General features: G+C 43.2%; 1 protein-coding gene across 1 annotated transcript; it reads left to right on the top strand.

Annotated features, from left to right (window-relative positions):
• The first annotated feature begins 8,103 nt into the window (after positions 1–8,103).
• LOC125516457 lies at positions 8,104–27,954 on the top strand. Its single transcript, XM_048681895.1, has 11 exons — positions 8,104–8,145; positions 8,236–8,708; positions 8,822–8,944; positions 9,459–9,720; positions 9,830–10,520; positions 10,609–11,066; positions 18,705–18,954; positions 26,248–26,337; positions 26,473–26,480; positions 26,843–26,968; positions 27,784–27,954. The coding sequence occupies exons 1-11, from the start codon at positions 8,104–8,106 to the stop codon at positions 27,952–27,954; spliced, it is 2,694 nt and encodes an 897-aa protein (XP_048537852.1).
• Positions 27,955–27,994: the final 40 nt, after the last annotated feature.

Genomic DNA, 27,994 nt, shown 5'->3' with positions numbered 1-27,994 from the left:
AATGGCCACCGACTCCATGGACGTTGAACGTGTTCTCATCGGAGACTTCAGAGTGGCAGAAGATGACTTTTGTCCGCCAAGGTCAGCCGGCGGGAATAGTTCGAGGAGAGTGGTTTTTCTAAGGTGAGGAGCACTGCACCCAGTATCTTGGCCATGCATTTGCCTCGAGATGTGTCCCTGGCACAGGACGTGCCAGAGAGATTAGAGGCCTATGCATATTATTAAGCAAGCGAGGCTATGCTATTCTATAGCTGGCCAAATGGGCCGGTTTTTTCGGGCCGGCCCGTGAGCATGCCGGCACTGTGCGCCTCCCCCCTTCCCCTAGTCCTATTAGGACTAGGAGAGGTGGCCGGCCCCCCTCTCTCTTTCCCCCCTCAAGGAGTCCTATTCCAACTAGGAATGGGGGGGGGAGGAATCCTACTCCCAGAGGGAGTAGGACTCTCCTGGCGCGCCTCCTGTGGCCGGCCAGCCTCCCCCCTCTAGTCCTTTATATACTGAGGCAGAGGCACCCTAGAACACACAAGTTGATCCACGTGATCTATTCCTTAGCCGTGTGCGGTGCCCCAGCCACCATATTCCTCGATAATATTGTAGCGGAGTTTAGGCGAAGCCCTGCTGCTGTAGTGCATCTAGATCATCACCACGCCGTCGTGCTGACGGAACTCTTCCCCGACACTTTGCTGGATCGGAGTCCGGGGATCGTCATCGAGCTGAACGTGTGCTCGAACTCGGAGGTACCGTAGTTTCGGTGCTTGATCGGTTGGATCGTGAAGACGTACGACTACTTCCTCTATGTTGTGTCAACGCTTCCGCAGTCGGTCTACGTGGGTACGTAGACAACACTCTCCCCTCTCGTTGCTATGCATCACCATGATCTTGCGTGTGCGTAGGAAATTTTTTGAAATTACTATGAAACCCAACAGTGGTATCAGAGCCTAGGTTATTTATGTTGATGTTATATGCACGAGTAGAACACAAGTGAGTTGTGGGCGATATAAGTCATACTGCCTACCAGCATGTCATACTTTGGTTCGGCGGCATTGTTGGACGAGACGACCCAGACCAACATTACGCGTACGCTTACGCGAGACCGGTTCCCCCGACGTGCTTTGCACATAGGTGGCTTGCGGGCGACTGTCTCTCCAACTTTAGTTGAACCAAGTATGGCTACGCCCTGTCCTTGCGAAGGTTAAAACGGAGTCTATTTGACAAACTATCGTTGTGGTTTTGATGCGTAGGTGAGATTGGTTCTTGCTTAAGCCCGTAGCAGCCACGTAAAACTTGCAACAATAAAGTAGAGGACGTCTAACTTGTTTTTGCAGGGCATGTTGTGATGTGATATGGTCAAGACATGATGCTGAATTTTATTGTATGAGATGATCATGTTTTGAAACCGAGTTATCGGCAACTGGCAGGAGCCTTATGGTTGTCGTTTTATTGTATGCAATGCAATCGTGATGTAATGCTTTACTTTATTACTAAGCGGTAGTGATAGTCGTGGAAGCATAAGATTGGCGAGACGACAACAATGCTACGATGGAGATCAAGGTGTCGCGCCGGTGACGATGGTGATCACAACGGTGCTTTGAAGATGGAGATCACAAACACAAGATGATGATGGCCATATCATATCACTTATATTGATTGCATGTGATGTTTATCTTTTATGCATCTTATCTTGCTTTGATTGACGGTAGCATTATAAGATGATCTCTCACTAAATTATCAAGAAGTGTTCTCCCTGAGTATGCACCGTTGCCAAAGTTCGTCGTGCCCAGACACCACGTGATGATCGGGTGTGATAAGCTCTACGTCCATCTACAACTGGTGCAAGCCAGTTTTTGCACACGCAGAATACTCAGGTTAAACTTGACGAGCCTAGCATATGCAGATATGGCATCGGAACACGGAGACCGAAAGGTTGAGCGTGAATCATATAGTAGATATGATCAACATAACGATGTTCACCATTGAAAACTACTCCATCTCACGTGATGATCGGTTATGGTTTAGTTGATTTGGATCACGTGATCACTTAGAAGATTAGAGGGATATCTATCTAAGTGGGAGTTCTTAAGTAATATGATTAATTGAACTTAAATTTATCATGAACTTAGTCCTGGTAGTATTTTGCAAATCATGTTGTAGATCAATAGCTCGCGTTGTTGCTTCCCTGTGTTTATTTTGATATGTTCCTAGAGAAAATTGTGTTGAAAGATGTTAGTAGCAAAGATGCGGATTGGATCCGTGATCTGAGGTTTATCCTCATTGCTGCACAGAAGAATTATGTCCTTGATGCACCGCTAGGTGACGGACCTATTGCAGGAGCAGATGCAGACGTTATGAACGTTTGGCTAGCTCAATATGATGACTACTTGATAGTTTAGTGCACCATGCTTAATGGCTTAGAATCGGGCCTTCAAAGACGTTTTGAACGTCATGGAGCATATGAGATGTTCCAGGAGTTGAAGTTAATATTTCAAGCAAATACCCGAGTTGAGAGATATGAAGTCTCCAACAAGTTCTATAGCTAAAAGATGGAGGAGAATCTCTCAACTAGTGAGCATGTGCCCAGATTGTCTGAGTACTACAATCGCTTGAATCAAGTGGGAGTTAATCTTCTAGATAAGATAGTGATTGACAGAATTCTCTAGTCACCATCACCAAATTAGTAGAACTTCATGATGAACTATGATATGCAAGGGATAACGGAAACGATTCCCAAGCTCTTCGTAATGCGGAAATTGACGAAGGTAGAAATCAAGAAAAACATCAAGTGTTGATGGTAGACAAGACCACTAGTTTCAAGAAAAGGGCAGAGGGAAGAAGGGGAACTTCAAGAAGAACAGTAAGCAAGTTGCTGCTCAAGTGAAGAAGCCCAAGTCTGGTCCTAAGCCTGAGACTAAGTGTTTCTACTGCAAAGGGACTGGTCACTGGAAGCGGAACTACCCCAAGTGATTGGCAGATAAGAAGGATGGCAAAGTGAACATAAGTATATTTGATATACATGTTATTGATGTGTACTTTACTAGTGTTTATAGCAAGCCCTCAGTATTTGATACTAGTTCAGTTGCTAAGATTAGTAACTCGAAACGGGAGTTGCAGAATAAACAGAGACTAGTTAAGGGTGAAGTGACGATGTGTGTTGGAAGTGGTTCCAAGATTGATATGATCATCATCGCACACTCCCTATACTTTCGGGATTAGTGTTGAACCTGAATAAGTGTTATTTGGTGTTTGCGTTAAGCATGAATATGATTTGATCATGTTTATTGTAATACGGTTATTCATTTAAGTAAGAGAATAAATTGTTGTTCTGTTTACATGAATAAAATCTTATATGGTTACACACCCAATGAAAATAGTTCGTTGGATCTCGATCGTAGTGATACACATAATCATAATATTGAAACCAAAAGATGCAAAGTTAATAATGATAAGTGCAACTTATTTGTAGCACTGCCGTTTAGGTCATATTGGTGTAAAGCGCATGAAGAAACTCCATACTGATGGGATTTTGGAATCACTTGATGCTTGCGAACCATGCCTTTTGGGCAAGATGACTAAAACGCCGTTCTCCGGAACAATGAAGCAAGCAACAGATTTGTTGGAGATCATACATACTGATGTATGTGGTCCGATGAATATTAAGGCTTGCAGCAGGTATCATTATTTTCTGACCTTCACAGATGATTTGAGCAGATATGGGGATATCTACTTGATGAAACATAAGTCTGAAACATTTGAACAGTTCAAAGAATTTCAGAGTGAAGTGGAAAATCATCGTGACAAGAAAATAAAAGTTTCTATGATATGATCGTAGAGGTAAAATATTTGAGTTACGAGTTTGGTCTTCGATTAAAACAATGTGGAATAGTTTCACAAACTCATGCCACATGGAACACCACAGCATAATGGTGTGTCCGAACGTCATAACCGTACTTTATTGGATATAGTGCGATCTATGATGTCTCTTACCGATCTACCACTATCGTTTTGGAGTTATACATTAGAGACAACTGCATTCACGTTAAATAGGGCACCATCTAAATCCGTTGAGACGACACCATATGAACTATGGTTTGGCAAGAAACCTAAGCTGTCGTTTCTTAAAGTTTGGGACTGCGATGCTTATGTGAAAAAAGTTTCAACATGATAAGCTCGGACCCAAATCGGAGAAATATGTCTTCATAGGATACCCAAAGGAGACTGTTGGGTACACCTTCTATCAAAAATCCGAAGGCAAGACTTTTATTGCTAAATTCAGAGTTTTTTTAGAGAAGGAGTTTCTCTCGAAAGAAGTGAGTAGGAGGAAATTAGAACTTGATAAGGTAATTGTATCTTCTCCCTTATTGGAAAGTAGTTCATCACAGAAATCTGTTCCTGTGGCTACTACACCAATTAGTGAGGAAGCTAATGATGATGATCATGTAACTTCAAATCAAGTTACTACCAAATCTCGTAGGTAAACCAGAGTGAGATCCGCACCAGAGTGGTACGGTAATCCTGTTCTGGAAGTCATGTTACTAGACCATGACGAACTTGCGAACTATGAGGAAGCGATGATGATCCCAGATTCCGCGAAATGGTTTGAGGGCATGAAATCTGAGATATGATCCATGTATGAGAACAAAGTATGGACTTTGGTTGACTTGCCCGATGATCGGCAAGCCATAGAAAATAAATGGATCTTCAAGAGGAAGACGGACGCTGATAGTAGTGTTACTATCTACAAATCTAGAATTGTCGCAAAAGGTTTTAGACAAAGTTCAAGGTGTTGACTACGATGAGATTTTCTCACTCGTATCTATGCTTAAGTCTGTCCGAATCATGTTAGCAATTGCCGCGTTTTATGAAATCTGGCAAATGGATAAACAAAACTGCATTCCTTAATGGATTTACTAAAGAAGAGTTGTATACGATGCAACTAGAAGGTTTTGTCGATCCTAAAGGTGTTAACTAAATATGCAAGCTCCAGCGATCCATCTATAGACTGGTGCAAGAATCTCGGAGTTGGAATATACGCTTTGATAAGTTGATCAAAGCATATAGTTTTATACAGACTTGCGGTGAAGACTGTATTTACAAGAAAGTGAGTGGGAGCACTACAACATTTCTGATAAGTATATGTGAACAACATATTGTTGATCGGAAATAATGTATAATTTTCTGGAAAGCATAAAGGAATATTTGAAAGGAGTTTTTCAAAGAAAGACCTCGGTAAAGCTGCTTACATATTGAGCATCAAGATCTATAGAGATAGATCAAGACACTTGATAAGTTTTTTCAATGAGTACATACCTTGACAAGATTTTGAAGTAGTTCAAAATGGAACAGTCAAAGAAAGAGTTCTTGCCTGTGTTGCAAGGTGTGAAATTGAGTAAGACTCAAAGCCCGACCACGGCAGAAGATAGAAATAGAATGAAAGTCATTCCCTATGCCTCAGCCATAGGTTCTATAAAGTATGCCATGCTGTGTACCAGATCTATTGTATGCCCTACCACTGAGTTTGGCAAGGGAGTACGATAGTGATCTAGGAGTAGATCACTGGACAGCGGTCAAAATTATCCTTAGTGGAATAAGGATATGTTTCTCGATTATGGAAGTGAAAAAAGGTTCGTCGTAAAGGGTTACGCCGATGCAAGTTTTGACACTAATCTAGATGACTCTAAGTCTCAATCTGGATACATATTGAAAGTGGGAGCAATTAACTAGAGTAGCTCCGTGCAGAGCATTGTAGACATAGAATTTTGCAAAATACATACGGATCTGAATTTGGCAAGCCCGTTGACTAAGATTCTCTCACAAGCAAAACATGATCACACCTTAGTACTCTTTGGGTGTTAATCACATAGCGATGTGAACTAGATTACCGAATCTAGTAAACCCTTTGGGTGTTGATCACATATCGATGTGAACTATGGGTGTTAATCACATGGTGATGTGAACTATTGCTGTTAAATCACATGGCGATGTGAACTAGATTATTGACTCTAGTGCAAGTGGGAGACTGAAGGAAATATGCCCTAGAGGCAATAATAAAGTTATTATTTATTTCCTTATTTCATGATGAATGTTTATTATTCATGCTAGACTTTTGTATTAACCGGAAACATAATACATGTGTGAATACATAGACAACCAGAGTGTCACTAGTATGCCTCTACTTGACTAGCTCGTTAATCAAAGATGGTTATGTTTCCTAACCATAGACAAAGGAGTTATTATTTGATTAACGGGATCACATCATTAGTTGAATGATCTGATTGACATGACCCATTCCATTAGCTTAGCACCCGATCGTTTAGTATGTTGCTATTGCTTTCTTCATGACTTATACATGTTCCTATAACTATGAGATTATGCAACTCCCGTTTATCGGAGGAACACTTTGGGTACTACCAAACGTCACAACGTAACTGGGTGATTATAAAGGAGTACTACAGGTGTCTCCAAAGGTACATGTTGGGTTGGCGTATTTCGAGATTAGGTTTTGTCACTCCGATTGTCGGAGAGGTATCTCTGGGCCCTCTCGGTAATGCACATCACATAAGCCTTGCAAGCATTGCAACTAATGAGTTAGTTGCGAGATGATGTATTACAGAACGAGTAAAGAGACTTGCCGGTAACGAGATTGAACTAGGTATTGGATACCGACGATCGAATCTCGGGCAAGTAACATACCGATGACAAAGGGAACAACGTATGTTGTTATGCGGTCTGACCGATAAAGATCTTCGTAGAATATGTAGGAGCCAATATGGGCATCCAGGTCCCGCTATTGGTTATTGACCGGAAACGTGTCTCGGTCATGTCTACATTGTTCTCGAACCCGTAGGGTCCGCACGCTTAAGGTTACGATGACAGTTATATTATGACTTTATGCATTTTGATGTACCGAAGGTTGTTCGGAGTCCCGGATGTGGTCACGGACATGACGAGGAGTCTCGAAATGGTCGAGACGTAAAGATTGATATATTGGAAGCCTATGTTTGGATATCGGAAGTGTTCCGGGTGAAATCGGGATTTTACCGGAGTACCGGGAGGTTACCGGACCCCCCCGGGAGCTATATGGGCCTTAGTGGGCTTTAGTGGAAAGGAGAAAGGGACAGCCCAAGGTGGCTGTGCGCCTCCCCCCTTCCCCTAGTCCTATTAGGACTAGGAGAGGTGGTCGGCCCCCTCTCTCTCTTTCCCCCCTCAAGGAGTCCTATTCCAACTAGGATTGGGGGGGGGGGAATCCTACTCCCAGAGGGAGTAGGACTCTCCTGGCGCGCCTCCTGTGGCCAGCCAGCCTCCCCCCTCTAGTCCTTTATATACTGAGGCAGAGGCACCCTAGAACACACAAGTTGATCCACGTGATCTATTCCTTAGCCGTGTGCGGTGCCCCAGCCACCATATTCCTCGATAATACTGTAGCGGAGTTTAGGCGAAGCCCTGCTGCTGTAGTGCATCTAGATCGTCACCACGCCGTCGTGCTGACGGAACTCTTCCCCGACACTTTGCTGGATCGGAGTCTGGAGATCGTCATCGAGCTGAACGTGTGCTCGAACTCGGAGGTACCGTAGTTTCGGTGCTTGATCGGTTGGATCGTGAAGACGTACGACTACTTCCTCTACGTTGTGTCAACGCTTCCGCAGTCGGTCTGCGTGGGTACGTAGACAACACTCTCCCCTCTCGTTGCTATGTAGCACCATGATCTTGCGTGTGCGTAGAAATTTTTTTGAAATTACTACGAAACCCAACAGGCACGGCCCGCCTTGGGCCAGGCACGACACGGGCTAAACGGGCCGGGCCAGGCACGCGGCACGCCCGGGCCTGGAGGCTGGGCACACGGGCCGACACGGCACGACCCGATTAAGTTTTTATTTTTATTTTTTTATACATCTATATATGGCCCAACATGTAAAAATAGGTTAAAAAACGCTCAGTGCGTCAAATAATAGGCTGAAAATATGCGGCCCACCGTGCTAAACGGGCCAACGTGCCGGCCCGTTTACTAACTGGGCCGTGCCTGGGCCTGGGGGCGCAGCACGCGGGCCGGCACGGCATGGCCCGTATAGTAATCGTGCCCTGGCGGGCCGTGCCGGACCAGGCACGATTACAATGGGCCGTGCCGTGCCGGGCCGGCCCGGCCCGTTTGGCCAGGTATGTGCTATTCAATGAATGGGCCTTTCATAGGTTTATACTGTAGTACTGTTCACCCATCAGCGAGATTCGTCTGACATTGATGTCCAGTCTGTGTCGGCCCGTGAACCAGCCTGCTGCTCGCTCCATCTTCTCTTTCCTCCGCCGCACTCAACCACGTCCCTGTTGCCCGCCCCACTCATCTCCTTCCTTCATCTGCCCTATTGCCCGCCCCACTCATCTCCTTCCTTCATCTGGCCTGTTGCCTGCTCCATCTTCTCCGCCCCTGATCCAATGCTCGAATCCATGGCAGACAAGCCCACCTGGGTCACCAGTCTCCAGATGAGTCATGGCGAACCTGTACCCTTCATCGAGCCCTCTCCCTCTTTCCTTCCCATGATTAAATCTGCAGCACAGCAGCACACCACTGTTGCCATTGCTGCAACGAACCATCACGAGCCTGCGGTATCTCGCATCCAGTCCGTAGTGGAGCCACAGATTGAAGGGAGATTAGGGGATCTCGATTTGTTCGAGCTAGATAGTTGGCATGGTGGTCAAGACGGCGGTACTGTTGCAGAAACTAGGTATGCATCTTTGTGGATCCATGATTTTTCCTTCTTCAATCAGCAGATCTACGGATTCATCACTAGCACCATCTCACTCGCGCAACGAAAATCTTTTCTTTCCCACACACCAGGATATCCTCTCCAATCTCTGTGGTAGCAGACGCCACTGTCCGTGCCAACGAGGATGCGCTAATCCAGAAGACAGAGCCCATCGTACAGCAACCCACGGCGCGCGTCGGCTGCTGGAAACGGAGGTATGGATGCGATCTCTTATTCGGCATCTTTGATTTCTATCATTCAGATTTATCTCATCTATCTAGGCCGTGTGATTTTCAGGTGTCATTTGTTTTCTAGTTAAAATCGCCTTGCTGAATACTGGTCTGATATCTATCTGCCATCGGAATGTCATGTAATCAGACGCGACACGTTTTGGTGTTATTTTTGTTCTGTCGAGTCAATCCTAGGCAAATTATGAGCTGAGTTTGCAGTTTTGCACGTGGTTCTTCGTTAGTATGCCCACTTAATTATAATTCTGGTAATGGTCAATTTGTATGGTATAGAAATTAAGCTGTTCATGTCATTTCGCTTGCAGCAGCATTGCTGTAGTATATTTTGTCAAACTGAAAAGAGTTCGATAGCTGGATTTTTATACTATCATGTATTTCTGTAATTATATTATTTTCGTAGTAGCATTCTCATTCACCACAAAAGTCAAAATCACAATGCCATGTCTGAGCTGACAGTATGTTTTATGGATGATCAATACAGGAACAAAGGTGTTACAGGGCCTGATGCAAGAGTATGCCCGAGCAAGACAAGTTACCTGCAAGATTGTATTGCAAGAGCGACTGACAATCACAGTAAAGACTTATTTGCCCCCATTGAGGGCATATTGTTCGACACATGCAATGAAGCATATGAGATGTACAATTTGTTTTCATGGGAGAATGGGTTTGGGATTCGGCACTACAAAACAAGGACAAATGGAACAGGGTACAAGGCTATGCACGAGATAGTCTGCCAGTGTCAGGTATAATCAAGCCAATCAAAACATACCCTTAGATATTTTTATATAAAGTTGTGAATGTCATGACCTGAAATTTCACTGAATGATAAGTTGGTTGTTCGGATGGGTGCAGGGCAAGAGTGAGAAAGAGAACTCTGAATCTTGTAGAACAGGATGCAAGGCAATGGTGCGCCTCCTTCGTACAAAGGACCATGGGTGGTATGTCTCCTTGTTTGTTAACGAGCACAACCACCCGTTGTCGGCTGGATATGAGGAGACGCGGTATTGGAATTCTCACAGTGTCATAGATCCTTTGTTGAAGGGCTTCATTCGGAACCTAAGGGAGAACAATGTCAGCCTGAGCAAGGTTTACAATATTCTTTGTGTGGCACATGGCGATGGTGCATCTGTACCGTTCCGCAAGGAGAATTTGAAGTACTTGTGCTCCCGTATTGCGCAAGAATCCATAAATGAAGACATATACAAAACAGTTGATCTGCTGCAACAAATGAAGACTGCTGACCCAAACCTGGAGGTGTGTGTAAATGTCGACAAGGAAGGATCTGTTCAGACTATTTTATGGTGCACCGGGAAAAACCGTGAAGATTATGCACACTTTGGCGATGTGGTCACATTTGATACAACTTGCAGGACAAATCTTTATAACATGCCATTCGGCATATTTGTTGGTGTGAATAACCACTTTCAGTCCACTATCTTTGGAGGAGTTCTGATGCGACATGAGAACATTAAGGGGTTTGAGTGGACATTTAGAACCTTTGTCGAGACAATGAATGGCAAGCATCCACAGACAATTCTGACAGGTTATTTCCAAAATTCATTATTATGTTTCCAATAAATCATGTTGTCATATGTTGTTATAACCCTGTAGCTTATATGCCCTATGTGCAGACCAATGCAAGGCGATGGAAGGAGCCATAAAGAGTACATTGCCTAACACCCAGCATAGGTGGTGTAAGTGGCATGTATTGAGGTGTGCAAAGGAGAAGCTTGGGCCTGTTTACAGCAAGAACAGTGACTTCAAAAGGGAGTTCCATGCAATAATAAATGAAATTATATGCGTTAAGGAGTTTGAGTGCAAGTGGTCTGAACTTTTACAAAAATTCAATTTGGCGGATAACCTGTACCTAGAAAATTTATATAGCAAGCGACATATGTGGGCAAAACCATATTTCTCTGGTGTCTTTTGTGCTGGAATGACAAGTACCCAACGTAGCGAGAGCGCGAATCACATGTTGAAGCGGTACATACCCAGATCATCACCCATGCATCTATTCGTCAAGCAATACAACAAGCTTCTTCAATCGCGTTCAGCTGATGAGAGTAGGCAGCAACACACCACAAAGATGGTAATATACCAATTCCATTCTCTTATAGAATTGAAATACGCATCATTAGTTATGAACAATTAGCATTATTATCAATCATGCTTGCACTAATAGAAAAGGGGGCTATGGTCCAGGCCGGGACGGCCCATTAGTGCCGGTTCAGTCTAGAACCGGGACCAATGGGCCTGGCTCCTGGCCCACCACCATTGGTCCCGGTTGGTGGCCTGAACTGGGACCAAAGGGCCCCCTTTAGTCCCGGCTTATGCCACGAACCGGGACTAAATGGTCGGTTCTCGTTGCGATTCACAGTTTAGTCCTACCTCGCCAACCGAAGGGCGCCCACACTGGTTTATAAGCCCGTCCCTCTATGCATTGTTGAGCTCCTCTCAAAATGAAAATAGATGCCCCTATACAGGAAATTTGACCTAAATTCATAATCAATTTATCTAAAATTCATGGAAATTGATTATGAATTTAGATTGAATTTTCTCTATAGGCGCATCTATGTTCATTTTTTTAGTAATTTTAATCACAAACTTGAGATTCACACAAATTTGAAAGAATTCAAATTTTAACTATTCTAATTTGAAAACTAAAATCACTAACAGAAAGTTTATAATTTTTGGTATCTCTGTACAGAAAGATTGTACATAGTAAATATAATACACAAAGTGTTTTCACACAAATTTAGTAAACTAGTGATTCACACAAATTTTCAAAAATTCAAATTTAAACTATTCAAATTTTAAAGCTAATGGCACTAACAGAGAAATTTTTATTTTTTGTGACCTAAAAGAAAAAAGAAATCACTAAAAAACTATAAGTATTTAGTTCTAAGTAGAAATGAAAAAAATAAATAGCAAAAAAGAAAAAAATGCCTATAATATTTGTTATGACTAACAAAATTACCAAATTGAGTAAAGTTATTCATAAACTAGTGATTCACACAAATTTTAAAAAATTCAAATTTAAACTATTCAAATTTTAAAACTAATGGCACTCACAGAAAGTTTATAATTTTTATGACCTAAAATAAAAAAGAAATCACTACAAAACAAAAAAACAAAAAAAGTGCCACCTACTATTAAATAGCAGGAAAAAGATTGACTCAAAAATCAATTTTAACTATTCTACAAAGTGTTTTCACACAAATTTAGTAACTAGTGATTCACACAAATTTTAAAAAAATTCAAATTTAAACTATTCAAATTTTAAAGTTAATGGCACTAACAGAAAGTTTATAATTTTTGTAAACTAAAAGAAAAAAGAAATCAATAAAAAACTATAAGTATTTAGTTCTAAGTAGAAATGAAAAAATAAATAGAAAAAAAGAAAAAAATGCCACCCACTGGGCCAGCACGGCCTGAATACGACTAGAAACCCTACCATGGGCCAGGATTCAGGCCCGCAGTAGGCCCAGTAGGCCCACAGGCATTGCAGTGTCCAATTAGGCCCATAAACCTGCATTTCAGAGGAGTTCGAGAGGGAAGAGGCAGCGGAGCTTATAAACAGGTGCTGGTCACTCTCAACTAGCGAGGTGGGACTAAACTCCCACCACCGCGCCAGCGCAAGGCCATTGGTCCCGGTTGGTGGCCCCAACCGGGACTAAAGGTGGGCATTGGTCCCGGTTCCTGACAGAAACCGGGAGGCCGCCACTTCCCGCCCTTTGGGCTGCCGAAAAGTGGCCTTTGGTCCCGGTTGGTGCCACCAACCGGGACTAAAGGAGGCATTCGTCCCGGTTTCTGTACGAACCGGGACCGATGCTTCGTCTATATAAGTAGCACTTGTGAAATTTTTCATTCAGTTCGTTCTTCCCCGCCCGACGACGCCGCCAGGCTGCGCCTCGCTGTCGCCCTGCCTCCGACGCCGTCCCCGCCCCGTGCGCCCTTGCCTCCTCGCCGCCGACGCCATGCCCCTCACCGTCGCTGTCGCCGCCCCCTGCCTCCTCATCGCCCGTCGCGCCGCGCCCCCTCACCGTAGCCGGCCGTCTCCGCGCCTCTCACCGTCGTCGTCGTCGCGCCCCTCACCGTCGTCGTCGCCGCGCCCCTCACCGTCGCCGGCCTCCTCGTCGATCGCCGCCCCGGCCCGTTGCGTAATTTCCTAATTTAGATGTGTAGTTAATTTAGATGCGTAATTTAGGATGCAGAGTTAATTGAGTTGTTATAGTTAATTTAGATGCGTAGTTTAGATGTATAGTTAATTGAATTGTTGTAGTTAATTTAGATGTATAGTTTAGATGCAAAAGTTAGAATTTTTTACTGTTCATACATTTTTTTGGTGATATTATTGTTGCATATGCAAAAGTTTGTGTGTTTATATATATGCAAAGAATATGTCAAATTTTTCATAGAATTTTTATGAATTTTTTTTTTGTAATTTTGTTCATAGAATTTTTATTTTGTTCATAGATTTTTTATGATTTTTTTTCTGTTGTAATTTTGTTCATAGATTTTTTATGATTTTTTTCTGTTGTAATTTTGTTCATAGAATTTTTTTGATTTTTTTGTTCATAGAATTATCTTTGTCAATTTACGTATATGTTCATATTTAGAAGAAAAAGAAGGAGAGAAAAAAGGAAAATAAGAAGAGGAAGAAGGAGAAGAAGAAGAAGAATAAGAAGAAGAGGAGAGGAATAACAGGAGAAATAAATAAGAAGATGAAAAAGAAGAAAAAAAGAGGAGAAGAAGAAGGAATAATAGAGGAGAAGAAGAATTCTTCTTCTTCTTCTCCTCTATTATTCCTTCTTCTTCTCCTCTTTTTTTCTTTTTCTTCCTCTTCTCTATTCCTTTCTTCTTCTTCTCTTTTTTTCTTCTTCTTCCTCTTCTTATTTTTGTTATCGGGTATGTCGTTGTTGATATACCCCCCCTCCCCGATAACTTTTAGTAATTAGTACTACTTAGAAAGTGTTTAATGGAATTAGTTAGAACTAGGTAAACTTGTTTATTTTTAGTAAGTACTACATTATTCTATTTATAGTAAGTGCTTAGTAGTTGAACTAGTTGATTTATTAAAACTGGTTTATTTTACTATAGAAGTAGTTTATTTTTAGCAAGAAAATTAATAGAACTAGTTTATTTTTTTAGTTAAAGCAATTATTCCCGCATCGACGTGGACGATGCCTATCCCGCATCCTCGTCGTCGAGTCGGCGGAGGACGACACCTGCTTGACAGATGGGCCATGTCCGGGACTGGGCTCCGCCGGGGTGGTACTGGGAGGCGCTACCTTCCGGGGGGCGTAGCTTGGTGAGGAGCCAGCCCGTCGTTGACCTGATCCTTGTTTGGTGGGGGTCGCGTGGGCCAGTGACGGTGCGAGGCTTCCGAACACCGCAGAGGTGGTACGTCACTGTGTCAGCGAGGAGGACGAGCACGTCCGTCGCTACATGGTTGCGTTGGAGGGCAGGTTCGATAATACCTGGCAGGTTCTTCAGGGATCTCACTGGAGCTATGATCTTGTGATGGTTCCTTCCCTTTGGGTGTCCACCGCCCGCGCCGATACCCGTCGGGCGCTACGGTTCTAGCTGTATTGGCGATATGTATGATATATAGTATTCGACGTGTATTAGTGATAATATTCGATGTACGGACACATGGAGATGATGTAGTTTTTCTTATAATTTAAGGCATCCTAATTTGAATACTACTTTATTTTGCGATTTGATTTTTCTTATTGAATGCTCAAATTGGAGAGCACTATGCAAGGCATATGCATATGATTAGTTGAATAATAATGATCTAATTTAGTCTTTGAATTATGAACGTATAGGAAATGTCATCATCGGAGGACGAAAGTCTCCCGAGGGAGTGCGACTGGTGCCACGACGATCGAGGTGAGTGCGACAGGCCTCACCTGGACGATGGTCGGCGCTTTAGCATTAAACTCAAGGAGACCTTCGAAGTTGAAACGGTACGCAACGACGACAAGTGTGGTTTTTTCATAATTAAGCATGACTTCAACTATTTCAACGTGTAATTTTCATCTTTTACAATTCGAGTATAGTTTATCCCATGCCATGCAAGACGCTATGTCTTGGAGAGGATGGATTTTGAAGACCATGAAAATTTTGAAACGAAGAAAATTCACCTAAGGACCCATCATGATGTGGATTTTGAAGTAAAGTTGTATAATGCTGAGAGCGTAACCCATTTTGGTTGCAAAAATTGGGAAGCACTTTGCAAATTGTATGGTTTTGATGAGCGTATGCTTGTCACCATGGATCTTGGTGATCCTGAAATCGAGCAAGACAATATGGACATTTGGGTCCTTGTTGATACTCCTCCAGTTCTACCGCTATGTGAATTTCTCAAACATAGTTAATTATTAATAGAACTTATATTGTTCATTTCAAAATAGTTGACAGCTTATTTCCATTGACAGCTTATTTTGAAGTATCAAAGAATGTGCAGAAGATGGTAGATAGAACTTACTACACCGATGGCTCTGAGTTAACTTACAAGGAGAAAACTCATCTGGTTGGATTTTGTAATGATACTTGAGAATTACAATATCTACAATCGAACTCCTCAACATTATGGTCAATACGTGCCACTAGTGCACGTGTTGAACTACGGTAACTACCATGGAGATACCCTGGTAAGTTTTTTTACTATTACGACATCCGTGCATCTTTTTGCATACTTCTAAAACTAGTACATCATTGCTAACTACGAAGTTATTACTATGTTTTTCAACAGAGAATCCCAGAGGATTGTGTGCCTCATTTGATGTATCAGAATGGCGGCAGCCTTCGTGTTTTGAACATATATCCAGGTCATCCTACGAATCTCAACTGTCCATACCGGATTTCTAAAAGAAGTGGAGACATGACAATCAAAGGATGGAAAAAATGTATGGACAGTCGTAAGGAGCTTCTTGGAAGCAAAAGGAAGCGAGGCGCAAGAATTGGAGACAGGATGATCTCCATTCTTCATAATGGAGAGTCAGGGTCTATATTGTTTTATGCTATTTTACCTTAAGTGTGTTTAGGTCCTACCTGATACTGATGATCATGTGCTAAGAACAATTATGTAGGGTTGGGTTCGATGACTATGAGGATGATGATCGTATGACTTATTATTAATAACGAGTAGAAGTTGTATGATGATGCTTGATTAATTAGTAGGACTTGTTATTATATATGATGATGTATGATGCGAAGCATGCATGAGTTATTATATATATATATCTGCGGGTGAAATGAACATAGCAATAGCGTAGGTAAACCAAGGACTAATATAAGAGAGGACACTTCTCTCTATTAGCTAGCTAATAACAACCTAAAAATAACCCCCTAAACCCCTAAAACAGCCACTTTTTTTAAAAAAAAAGAAAAACCTCTGCTGACGCGTGGAAGCCTTTTGGTCCCGGTTTATGTCATCAACCGGGATCAAAGGCCCCCCTGCCTGGGCTGCCGGCAGCGGCCACGTGGAGGCCCATCTGTCCCGGTTCTGGTTTGAACCGGGACTAAAGGGTGAGGGTATTAGTAACGACCCTTTAGTCCCGGTTCAGAAACCGGGACTAAAGGCCCTTATGAACCGGGACAAAAGGCCGGTTTTCTACTAGTGTTGATGTTCATGGCGGGTGTGATGGTGTACTGTGAATATAGGACACATGACTATTTTTTGACCATGCCACCAATTAATTTGTACTTCCTTATTTCCTGGTCCTAGGTGTCATGCTATATATGATGATTTCTTACAGATTTGAATATGTCACAGAAACGCTGCAAGTTAAACGGAGGATTTCCTATAGAAGCAGAAGCAGCCAAGATATACACGAGCGGAGTGTTTAGAAAATTTGAAGAGGAACTCTATGAATCTGCATCCCATATTGTGGCAAAATGCATAAGTGACACTGAGTTTGTAGTAACCCGTGCACGACCGGATTATCATGCTGACTATGAGATGAGGTATACAAGGTCACATTCAGGGAAGGCCGCGAATTCATAGACTGTGAATCACTAGTAGAAAAAGGGGGTTTTGTCCCGGTGGTAAGCCTTTAGTCCCGGTTTTCGAACCGGGACTAAAGGGTCCACGTGGAGCTCCTTTAGTCCCTCCACCGGACTAAAGGAAATTTTATGATTTTTTTTTGATTTTTTTTTATTTTCAAATTTCTGAATTATTTTAACCTCTAGTCTGTAATCACCACCCCTCATCACTGCTCAATTTATCCTCTAATCACCCCTCATCATTCCAAATCATCTAACTTCCCGAACGGTCACCCATCCTCCCACTCCCCCAGCCTGAAGCACGCTTAACTTCCGGGTTCTATTCTCCCTCGTTTCCAAGTCTGCACTTGTTGTTTTCTGACAATAGTAAGATGTCAATCCTATTAACCTTCAGGAATTTTGCTTGAGCATGAAGTGACACATTTCACTGTTTGAGTTTGAAACTATTGTTTTAAAAACAATAATTATTTAGTAACACTAATATTTCTTGAATAATTAGTTTGACACAGTTTGACCACAGTTTGACCATATTTGACCAAAATTGAAATAACTGAAATAATTATTTAGTAACACTAATATTCTAGAATAATTAGTTTGACCATTGTTTGACCACAGTTTGACCAACGTTTGACCAGATTTGACCACAATTTAAAAAAAAAATATTTTTTCTGTTAACTATTGTTGCGACCTGGTCAATTCCGCCACTTGTATTGAGAATTTACAGTTTGCCATTGTTTGACCTGATTTAGTGCCACTAGTAATTGAATTTTCGATTTTTTCCACTCTAGATCTTAAAAGCCCCGTAACTTTTTTTCTGTTAGGTTTTTGAGGATTTTGAAAATTTAACAACGCCGTTAATTGGATGGTAACTTTTCGAGTAGATGCTTTTTCATATAAAAAACTTCTTAATCCGAGTTCGTATGCAAAAGCTATGCCCATTTTTACAAATTCGAGAGAGATTTTTTTAATAAAGTCGAAATTCATATTTGTAAATTTTCCAAACAACTAGACCACATATCACATGGGAAACTTATTTTATTTTATTTTTTTGACATTTCCATCATTTTCTTTTGTTTTTTCTAAAACTGAAAAGGCGATCAGGGGGGGAGAGTTTGAAAATGGGACCTTTAGTACCGGTTCGTGCCATGAACCAGTACTAATGCCTCAAAGGCCATTAGTACCTGTTGGTGGTACCAACCGGGACTAAAGGTCTAACCTTTAGTACCAGTTGGTGCCACCAACCGGGACTAATGGGCATCGCACCCTTTAGTACCGGTTGGTGGCACCAACCGGGACTAAAAGTCTAACCTTTAGTACCGGTTGGTGCTGCCACCAACCGGGACTAATGGGCATCGCACCCTTTAGTCCTGGTTGATGGCACAAACCGGGACTAAAGGGCCCAGGTGAACCGGGACTAATGCCTTAGCCGCACGAACCGGGATAAATGCACCCATTGGTCCCGGTTCTGGACTGAACCGGGACTAATGGGCTTACCCGCCTGGACCAAAGTCCCCTTTTCTACTAGTGAATGTGGATACTTCGACCACATTGGGATGCTCTGCCGTCACTCAATCAAGGTTTGACTCGATTTCAACATGATATAATGTTGTGCTGTAATTTGTTTGTATCTCCGATTCCCTTGACATCTTTTTTTATTCTATTTTCTTGCTTGATATTTATAATGACCGACGATGTCTCGCAATTGGCTACCCAGGTGCTGATACGCAATGATGTGTTGAAGATACCACCTAAGAATATTGTGAAGCGTTGGACCAAATGGGCAAAGGACGTGCAGCCTTGCAACCTTCCTGTGCCACTTCCATTTGACCAGCAGGATGATCTGTCATACCGGCAGAATATTCTGTACATCGCCGCTCTTGAGACAGTCAAGGAGACATCTTGTTGCAAGAGCATGCTTGGCAAGACGCTGAGAGTTTTACAGGATCTCAAGACTGAGGCTATAAGTATGTGTTTTGTCAGAGGAAGAAAGCCTCGCTGATTTGTCTGGAGGCTGTCTTGATGCAGACAATTTCATTACCATCACATCCTGTGATGATTTGAGGCCGCCTAAACGAGTGAAGTGCAAAGGCAGGCCAGCCACTGTAAGACCAAAATCCAGAATGGATTACGTATCGCTGTTCAAGCAGAAGAGCAAGGAGGTGAACAGATTGTATAGTGAGGAAAACGTACTGAAGGAGTCTGCAGTTAACACAGTGGCTGGTGACCTTGAGATTGATCCAAACACTCCCAGAAGGAAGGCGATAAAATGTGGTAAATGCAAGGGTGGAGGCCATAATAGGGCGTCATGCAAGAAGCGTGGCTTAGAACTTTAGATGATAGTCAGTGTAGGATAATGATGTAACTGATCATTTGTGCCTCGTAGCAGAACGTTCCTCGCGTTCTTAAGAACAAATAGCTGACGGTTGTATTTTGGTGGTGTTATGATCCATATCTAATCTATGATACTTTATCTAGTGTCCATAAGAATATGGCAGGTCAAACTATTTTAGAGATTGTTCAAATATTGGTATCAGCTATTCGTACATACATGTGGTTTGTGTAATCAACCAGGCAAGCACCTGGTGATGAGGAAGTGTTGATTATGCCAGCATCAATAGGTGTGTACACGTTAGTACTTGTTGCATGTTTCTTTCTTTGCTACTAGTGGCGGAGCTTAAAAGAAAAAGTTGGACAGGCTGGACTAAAAACGAGCACTTTTTTTTTTGAAATTCTGAACCACAACCAAAATATAGGTCAACCATGAACCACTATTAATAAGTTAGCTAATACAAAATCATTGAGACATTAGACATGGACTTACTCACATCCTATTGCTATTACTTATCACTAGAGGTAAGGAACTAAGAAAAATCAGAAAGTCATGTTCCGCTCATGAGCTCACGATGAACATTAAATTCATAAATAAAAAAACAGGGGAAACATTTCCCAGTCCCCCACGTCGGCCCCCTCTGGCGACATGGAGGAAGCCCTGCTAGCCCCTCCCTTTCCCTCTCCTCTACGTCGCCACCGCCGGAGGACTTGCAAGAGAATCTCCTGCGAGGCCCAGGGAAGGTGGCGGCGGGGCATCCCGGTCGGTGAAGTGCGGTGCGGTAGCCGCGGCCTCCTGGTGGCGTGGGGTGCGCCTAGATCCAGGGCAGAGTCCTTGGATGTGGCGGCGGGAGAGGTCCTCGGCATTGTCGGGCTCACCTGGTAGGGCGCGCGACGGTGATCGTACGTCGATGCCCGTGAGGTGGTGGCCGGGGGCGCGTGGGCTCGATCTGGGCCCTCGCTGGCCTGCAGCGGGCGCGCCGCGGTGGTAGCTCGGCCGGCGAACTGGTGGTGGGAGGCTTGTCCCTGCCAGATGTATTGCGTCCTGTAGGCCCCTTTGCTGTGTTTCTCCCACCTATTGCCCATTTCAAATAAACAAATAAATTAAATAAAAAATTGAAGGGAGGTGTTTCTTTATAAGGAATGTTTCGACCGGCGAGGTCGGACCGGCCGTTAACAATCGTTACACGTGCCATCTCCGTGGGGTCACACGAGACCCATCATGTACTTGCGTTGCATGTGGGGAGAGGTAATATTAGTGGCAGTCATAGAACTTGCATCAAATGTTCAATTTGGTGCTAAAAGTTGTAAAATACGTCATTGCGGTCACATAACTTGTCTATGCGTGCAGATACGGTCACTCTTTCGTATCCAGTTGTATCTTGTCCTCACGTGTCGTGTCAGCATGAATAAGGCCCACATGTCAGTTGCTGTGAGTGGTGAAGCCTTGGTGAGCCACACATTATCTTTCTTTTGCAAAAAACACACTTGATTTTTATTTAATTACGCACATGTCGGTACACAGTGTCTTTCAAGAAAGAGGAATAAAAAATAGCACCAGGGGACTTGAACGGACGTCCTACAAATTAAGAGATAACCGCACTAACCACTCGACCTAGAATAAATTGATGTCAAACTCACTAACAAAATTTTCTATAATACAATGTTCGCTCAGCCAACAAAAAAAAACGCTGATTTGCCTGAAAGAAATTCACGTACATTTATTCTGCAACATATCTTCTTTTATCTAGATTTTTATATTTGTAATTATTCGAATTCACAAAAACTAGTTCATTTGTCTGAAAATTTTACATACAAGCATTTTGACCTATATGTTCCTTTATCTATATTTAAAAACTTAAATTATTTGAATTCGGACACAATTTCCATTGATTTGTCCAAAAAAATACGTGCATTCATTCTGCACTAGATTTTTTAATTAAAATTATTCGAATTTAAAAAAAAATTAGTTGATTTGTCTAAAAATATTATGTTCACTCATTCTGCACTATATTTCTTTTATCTAGATTTTTCAAATTTAATATTATTCGAATTCAAACAAAAGTTTAGTCATTTGTCCAAAAAGTTTATCTAGAATATAAGTTATTTTCCTATGTAGAGAAAAGAAAGAAGAATACAGAAGATAAATTGTGTATGTCTCTTTAATTGCACGTGCGGCGAGCTAGCCAGGAGGTCATAGGTTTGAATCGGGGTATCCCTTTTTTGCACAGCTTTTCCCGTTTTAATTTCTACTTTCTTCGTACTGTACATATTATATGCGGCTAACTGTGCGTACTAATCGCCAAACATCAGGTTGGTCGAGTAGTTTGAATTCCAGCATGTACCCACGTTTTCAATTTCATTTGAGAATTTTCCGTGTACATAAAATGCAAGGGTTAAAAAAGTTTGGTTTAATTTTATTTGAGAATTTTCTGCATAAATAATAAAATACAAGGGTTAAAAAAAAGCTCGCGGATAACCCTCAGCCACTGACAGTGGGCCCCTACAACGTTGGCATGCCACATGTGCGTGGGATACCGCCGAATACGATAGAAAGCACCATATATAAATGAGAGAACAAGTTAGATGACCAGAAATACGTATTTTACAAGTTTATGCATCAAACTGAACGTCGCGTGCAAGTTCTATGACTCCGGGTGTATTTACCTTATGTGGGGAAGGGAACTGTGGCGAGCGAGCTGGCCGAAAGTTCGGCCGGCTGACCGGCTACAATCGTTTACCTTTTTAAAACGAGCAGTTGCCTTGATAAATTTTATAGAACATGGCGCAAAGATAATAGTACTAGGTTCCCGTCCCATTGATGGTATTTTTTAAAATAAAATATATATAATTTTTTTTAAGAAAAGGAGGTTAAACCACCTGCCTCTGCATCAATCGATGCATGCAGCCATCTTTATTAATTATTCCACAAAGGTCTGATAGAAACATACACCAATCCACCCGAAGCCACCACTCACACCTATAAACTCGATAATGTGGAGCGCTCTCACTTCCCATATCCAAAACCGGTATCGTCGCTGATCCATCCACATAACTTATCGGGACCAGCAACCGGTGCATCCTACCTAAAGCGCACACCACATGTATACGTTTTAGAAGCTGTCATTATCATCGGACCACTGACCCATCTTTAGGAGAGAGATCCGCAGCATCCTTGCTATTCCGGACATCCGTCGACGCTACAACGGCGCCCAACGGCACCACCGCCTTGCGCTCGTCCGTCCAGACGCGAAGATTCTGGAAGATCCATCGTGCATAGCACCTGCCAACCAGGCATGACTCAGCGTAGCACCTGTCGGCTAGGCTTGAATCGGCGTAGCAACTGTGTCTCCCCGACTCGTAGCCGGGACTAGACGACGAATCTCAAGATCTGACCACCCAGCCGCAGGCCGGCCACCTCTGACAGAAGAGATGATCACCACCGCCGGGTGCACCGGTCGGAACAGATCTAACTGGAGGTGCCTCCGACGCCGCCGCGCCACGGCCATCGTCATCGCCAACACTGCCACCACAACCGCCATTAGGACATCGGCCGCCCGCCACACCGCCGTAGTCCAGATCTTGGTCGTCATGAACCAGATCGGCGCCGCCGCAGTCCAGATCGGGGTCACAGCCTCAAGCCAGGGCGCCCCGCGTCACCCTATGACCTGCGAGAGGGATGAGTGCCTCTGCCGACGCTGTCGAACGCACAGGCTATGCCCGGCGCCGACCGTGGATGGAGATGGAGGGGAGGGAAAGGAAGGAGTGGTGACCCAGCGGCTAGGGTTGGAGCCCCTATATATACGGATTCTTAGGTGGTAACTACCACTAGGTGGTCCCCGCAAAAAAAAACTACCACTAGGTGGTAGCCACCTAAGAATCCACCGTTCATCTCATGCCCCTAGATCGAGCGTGCTATTTTTTTGAGAATGCCTAACGGGCTAGATGAGGTTCCACCCGATCCATTTAGAATAGCCATTAATTATTTTGATTAGTTTATTTGGTAGTTATCCACGTCGATCTGGCCGTGAGCTTATCCCAATTTTTGAATGCCAATTTTATCTAGTCGTCTCACATCCTTATCCGCTTACTAACCAACCTACCATTTCTCTCTACGTAAAAATAGTATTGTTTCTATCTTCTCTTTAACAACAACAAATAGAGTTGTTAACTATCTACGTTTTGCCGAGGCGACACTTTCACCGCCGGTTGTAGACAAAGGATCAGCGTCCTCGCGAGTATTCTTCTGCCGCCAGCGAGACGGTGAAGTAATAGCTGGCCGTTGTCGTTCTGAGTACCACACAAGCCAGGTATCATTGACCTTACCATCTGCTACGGTTCTTTCATGTCAGCGGCACCATGATTTTGAAGATGCCGAAGCGACCACATGAGCAAGGCGTTCGGTGAGGCAACCGGAGGAAGACCAACGACGTCTTCTCGGAGCGTACGCAAGGCGTACCTCTGTGGAGCTGTCGCCGGTGACAGCGTATCCATCCGCTCCGGATTTGATTGGCAACTTCCTCCACTGGTGTGTGGTTTTACACTGGATGTACCATGGGTGCAACTAGCCGTCGGCGACGAGCTGACTACTCCTGCATCGACCCCAAGCATCGATGGAAACAAGACTATATTGTGTATATCAAAAGTTCAGTATCATGTAGAGATGTAGAAATTATGGACGAACAGTTTGTACTGGTCTACTCTACACATACAGATGTCTACAGTATAGCATACAATATACTACCTTTTTGTCATATACTCCTTTTCTTCTAATCTATATACTAGATGTACGTTAGGTGACTGAGAAATTACATGTACACACTATGACCGTTCCTATACGCTTGTTTAGTTCCATTGACATACTACTTCTGATTAGATAATACTCCATACTACCATACTACCTCTTTTATGATACTCCATACTACTTTTGTCATATACTCCTTTCTTCTAATCTACATACTACATGCAAGCACGTCAGGTGCTTGAGAAATTTCATGGCTGTCATCCACATAGTAATATTACTATTAAATACCCTCTTGATTAGTTCCATTGACATATTCCTTCCCTTATACTCCATACTCGATAAGTACATACTCCATGTAACATGCCTCTCCATCGACTGTACAAGACATACATCATACTCTTCATGACTATATAGTATACATAGTATATATTCTTTGATTTTGTAGTATATAGTATGTGGGAAATATAGCATATATACTATAAAAATTGGAGCATACCGAAATTTTCCTGAAAAATAGAATATATGTCCTATGATAATTTTGGAAGTATGAAGTAGAAGAAAAAGAGTATGTACGCCAAGATTTGTTTTCCTTTGCAATACATGCGATCAAGCAAGCTAGCCCTCATTCAGGAATTTTAAAAAGTAAGTCTTATCCATGCAATCAGATGCGGTGCATGCAGTCAGAATATTATTTGGCTATTCAACTAACCTGCACAACTAACTAGACGGTGGGACATTAATAGATTTTTTTTGTTCGCTAACCCGCTTGGCTTGGCTGCCTGAGATGACACATGGCAGACAGAGAGGTAGGAGGTAACTACCATTGCTTGTAGATAAAATTTGTCATATATATATATATATATAAACACTATTCTGATCACGGGATCAGAATAATAAAATTGTCCATCAGCCGTCGTCCGTCTCTTTGTGTCCTGATCTTCTATGCTAAATAGATTCTCTGCAACCTACCTGTAGACATGACTGTTAAAGACGGTAGCGCAGCGCTTCGTCGCCTGCCCGATACACGCAATGTTTAAAATTGAAACATGGTCATGTCGCCTCCTAAAGATTCCATACGGCGACCCATAAAAAAAAACCGAGGGGGCATAGAGCTAGGATAGCCGCACCATGCAACCAATAGACGCTGCTGATATCTTTTTTTTACCATCCGTGCCTAGTCTAGAGGCAGCTGGTCACGAGTGAAAATGTGTAATCCCTTTGCGTTGGGACTCTAAGTTCTGTCACGGGGCACCGAGACTTCTCGTAGACGGCATGCAGACATTTCAGGACCCTGCATGCTTTACACAGGGTAAGAGAGCATGGCTAATAGAAGAGCCTGCTGCTGGCTGTATATGGATGCCACATCATTCAAAGGCTTGATAAAAGACTACTAGTATAATAGGCTGGCTGTAGGCTGGCTATTAGATAGACTATACTATTCAATGTTTGCATGTAAAGAAGGTCAAACAGGCTCACATGATTGGCAGGAAAGACGGAGCTCTTGCGTTTAGCACTCACGCCGGCTGCATGCTGGCTGTATTGCATCGAAGATTGAGCTGCAGCCGGGCGATACACGGAGCGCCGGCTCTTCTCTCTCTCTTCGTTTCTCACTCTCCAGCAAGGATTTTTGCTGACATGTAAAACCTTATAGCCAGCTGACTAGGCTTATTATACTTGCTCTAAGATTCCTATTCCTGACAGATACTTGATATAATTATTTAAACAACAAGAGCAATACAAACGCCACATCCAGTCGGCCGCCAGCATTGAGTTCGAATGATCCATGCTACAAACCAGAAATGCTGTGAACGGGGGAAAATACTCTCGACAGTGTTTGGTCTAATTAAAAGCGCGCCCTATTTACACCAAAAGTCTGGAAACAGAAAATGGTCAAATGCCATTCAAGACGTCCAGTTCCCTGCACCTCATATGGCGCGGCTAACAATAAATAAGTCTACTGGGTCATAGGGGACGCATTGTGCTGGCTGCGCCGCCCATAGCACGTATAACAGAAAGCCACATGGCATGGCGCCACGCCGTGTGCCTGGAACGGGATGCCACGTCATTGTGAAGGCCGTTTGAGGCACACGTTCGTGACGTACATTGAACATCTTCGGTGACGTCTGTACCTCGTACAGGTACTATGCAGGTCCTGGTGTTTGTACCTGATACATGTACTATGCAGGTCTTGGAACACCTTTGGTGACGTTTGTACCTGGTACATGTACTATTGTAGTTCCTGGAACACCTTTCGTGATCTCTGTACCTGATACAGGTTGTAGTTCGTGGAACACCTTCCGTGATGTCCGAACCTGGTGCTAGCGGCGTCGAAGGCAACGTCTACGAGTTTAGCATCCGGTACCCGTAATTGGCTTTTTTTATTTAGTTTAAACTTGTTAAATATTGACAGGTTTGCATGTAAATATATTAAACTTGCTTAATTCATTTGGTGTCCATGAAGTTCGATTGTTTGGTGAAATGTTTGCTTGACATGTGAGGGGACAGTTCAAATGACAGTTGGATTGCCGGCTCTCCAAAATGTGTCTGTAGATGTGTCCACGAACATTTGGTGTGTCGATATGAGATACAACATTGGAGTTGTCTCCGTTTTAGAAGTTCATTATTGAATCCTTTATATCGTCAGGAGCCAAGTGCAAAGTCAATTGGAAGACGGTTTGTAGACCAATAAGTTTGGTGGTCTAGGCGTTCTAAACACCGACAAGTTTGAGCATGCTCTGCGTCTTTGGTGGCTTTCTCTTTTGCTGGTGCTGCCGTTCCAGCACCACGGCCGCCCCGCCCCAGCCTTACTTGAAGTTCGCAACTTCGTCACCTACACCAATACACTCAAGATCCACGATGCTTCTCATCCTCTGTCGGTCCAGACCACTCCTCCATCCACCGCAAAGGTACCGTTCGCCCATACGATAATCACCATGGCCGGCGAGTGTTAGTTGGATTGCTCCTACTAAATTTTGTTGTCCCTTCCTCTTTGAAACAATGTATTAATATATGAAGTAAATATACAAGCACTATGTCGAGTCGTCTGATGATTCTTCCGGCGAGGAGAGGACTACTCGAATGAGATGCACTATTTCGGCCAGTAATATTGGTTGTTACTCATAACTTGTACCTGGTACATTAACCCATCATAAACATACATATACCTGGCATAATCAATGCACAGTAATTGGACTTCATACGTTCGACCGCCACATGGATACTCTTGTACATGGTACATTAAGTGAAGAACCTTATACTTGTACTTGGTACATGTAGACATACTTGTACCCGGTACATTAACTGGGCAACTGTATACTTGTACCTGGTACAGACAGGCGTAATTATATCCGGTTCATTAAGTGAACAACTGTATACTTGTATGTGGTACATTCATGCATACTTGTATATGATACATTTAAGTGACCCCACCAAACAACATCCAACAAAATAAGAGTACTGATAAAATGGAGAACACTTCTTTCTGTGAGCATCATGCAACTAATGCGGCCGATGTACCTCCTTCGTACATTTCCCGAAGAACATTCAAGAGCTTCTCGTCGGAGCTGTTATTCATCATGCGTATGACTCTGACACACCCGGTCGTTTCTCCTCCGCCCCCCGTGCTTAAGGCCTGTGCTTAAAAGCACACCCCGACCCCACGTGTCGATTAATACAACTCTATCTGCATTTGTTTTCTCTTTTCTCGGCATTACCATTCCAGCACCACGGCCGCGCCGCCCCAGCCTTACTTGAAGTCCGCAACTTCGTCACCCATGCCGATACACCCGAGATTCACGACGCTTCTCATCCTCCATCGGTCCAGACAACTCCTGCATCCACCGCAAAGGTACCGTTCGCCCATACGGTAGTCACCATGGCCGGCGAGTGTTAGTTGGATTGCTCATACTAAATTTTGTTGTCCCTTCCTCTTT

The sequence above is a fragment of the Triticum urartu genome, chromosome 6 (assembly GCF_003073215.2).
Source record: "Triticum urartu cultivar G1812 chromosome 6, Tu2.1, whole genome shotgun sequence".
In the NCBI taxonomy this organism is placed as follows: domain Eukaryota; kingdom Viridiplantae; phylum Streptophyta; class Magnoliopsida; order Poales; family Poaceae; genus Triticum; species Triticum urartu.
The sequence above is the reverse complement of the archived record's forward strand: the minus strand, read 5'-3'. Positions and strand labels throughout refer to the sequence as shown.

What these genes read in the sequence shown, in the direction of transcription:
- LOC125516457 (XM_048681895.1), top strand. Translation starts at nt 8,104, where the DNA reads ATGGGCCGTGCCGTGCCGGGCCGGCCCGGCCCGTTTGGCCAG. An exon ending in GGCCCGGCCCGTTTGGCCAG is followed by an intron (nt 8,146 to 8,235) that starts GTATGTGCTATT and finishes ATTGATGTCCAG; the next exon opens with TCTGTGTCGGCCCGTGAACC. An exon ending in CTCCTCCATCCACCGCAAAG is followed by an intron (nt 26,969 to 27,783) that starts GTACCGTTCGCC and finishes TTACCATTCCAG; the next exon opens with CACCACGGCCGCGCCGCCCC.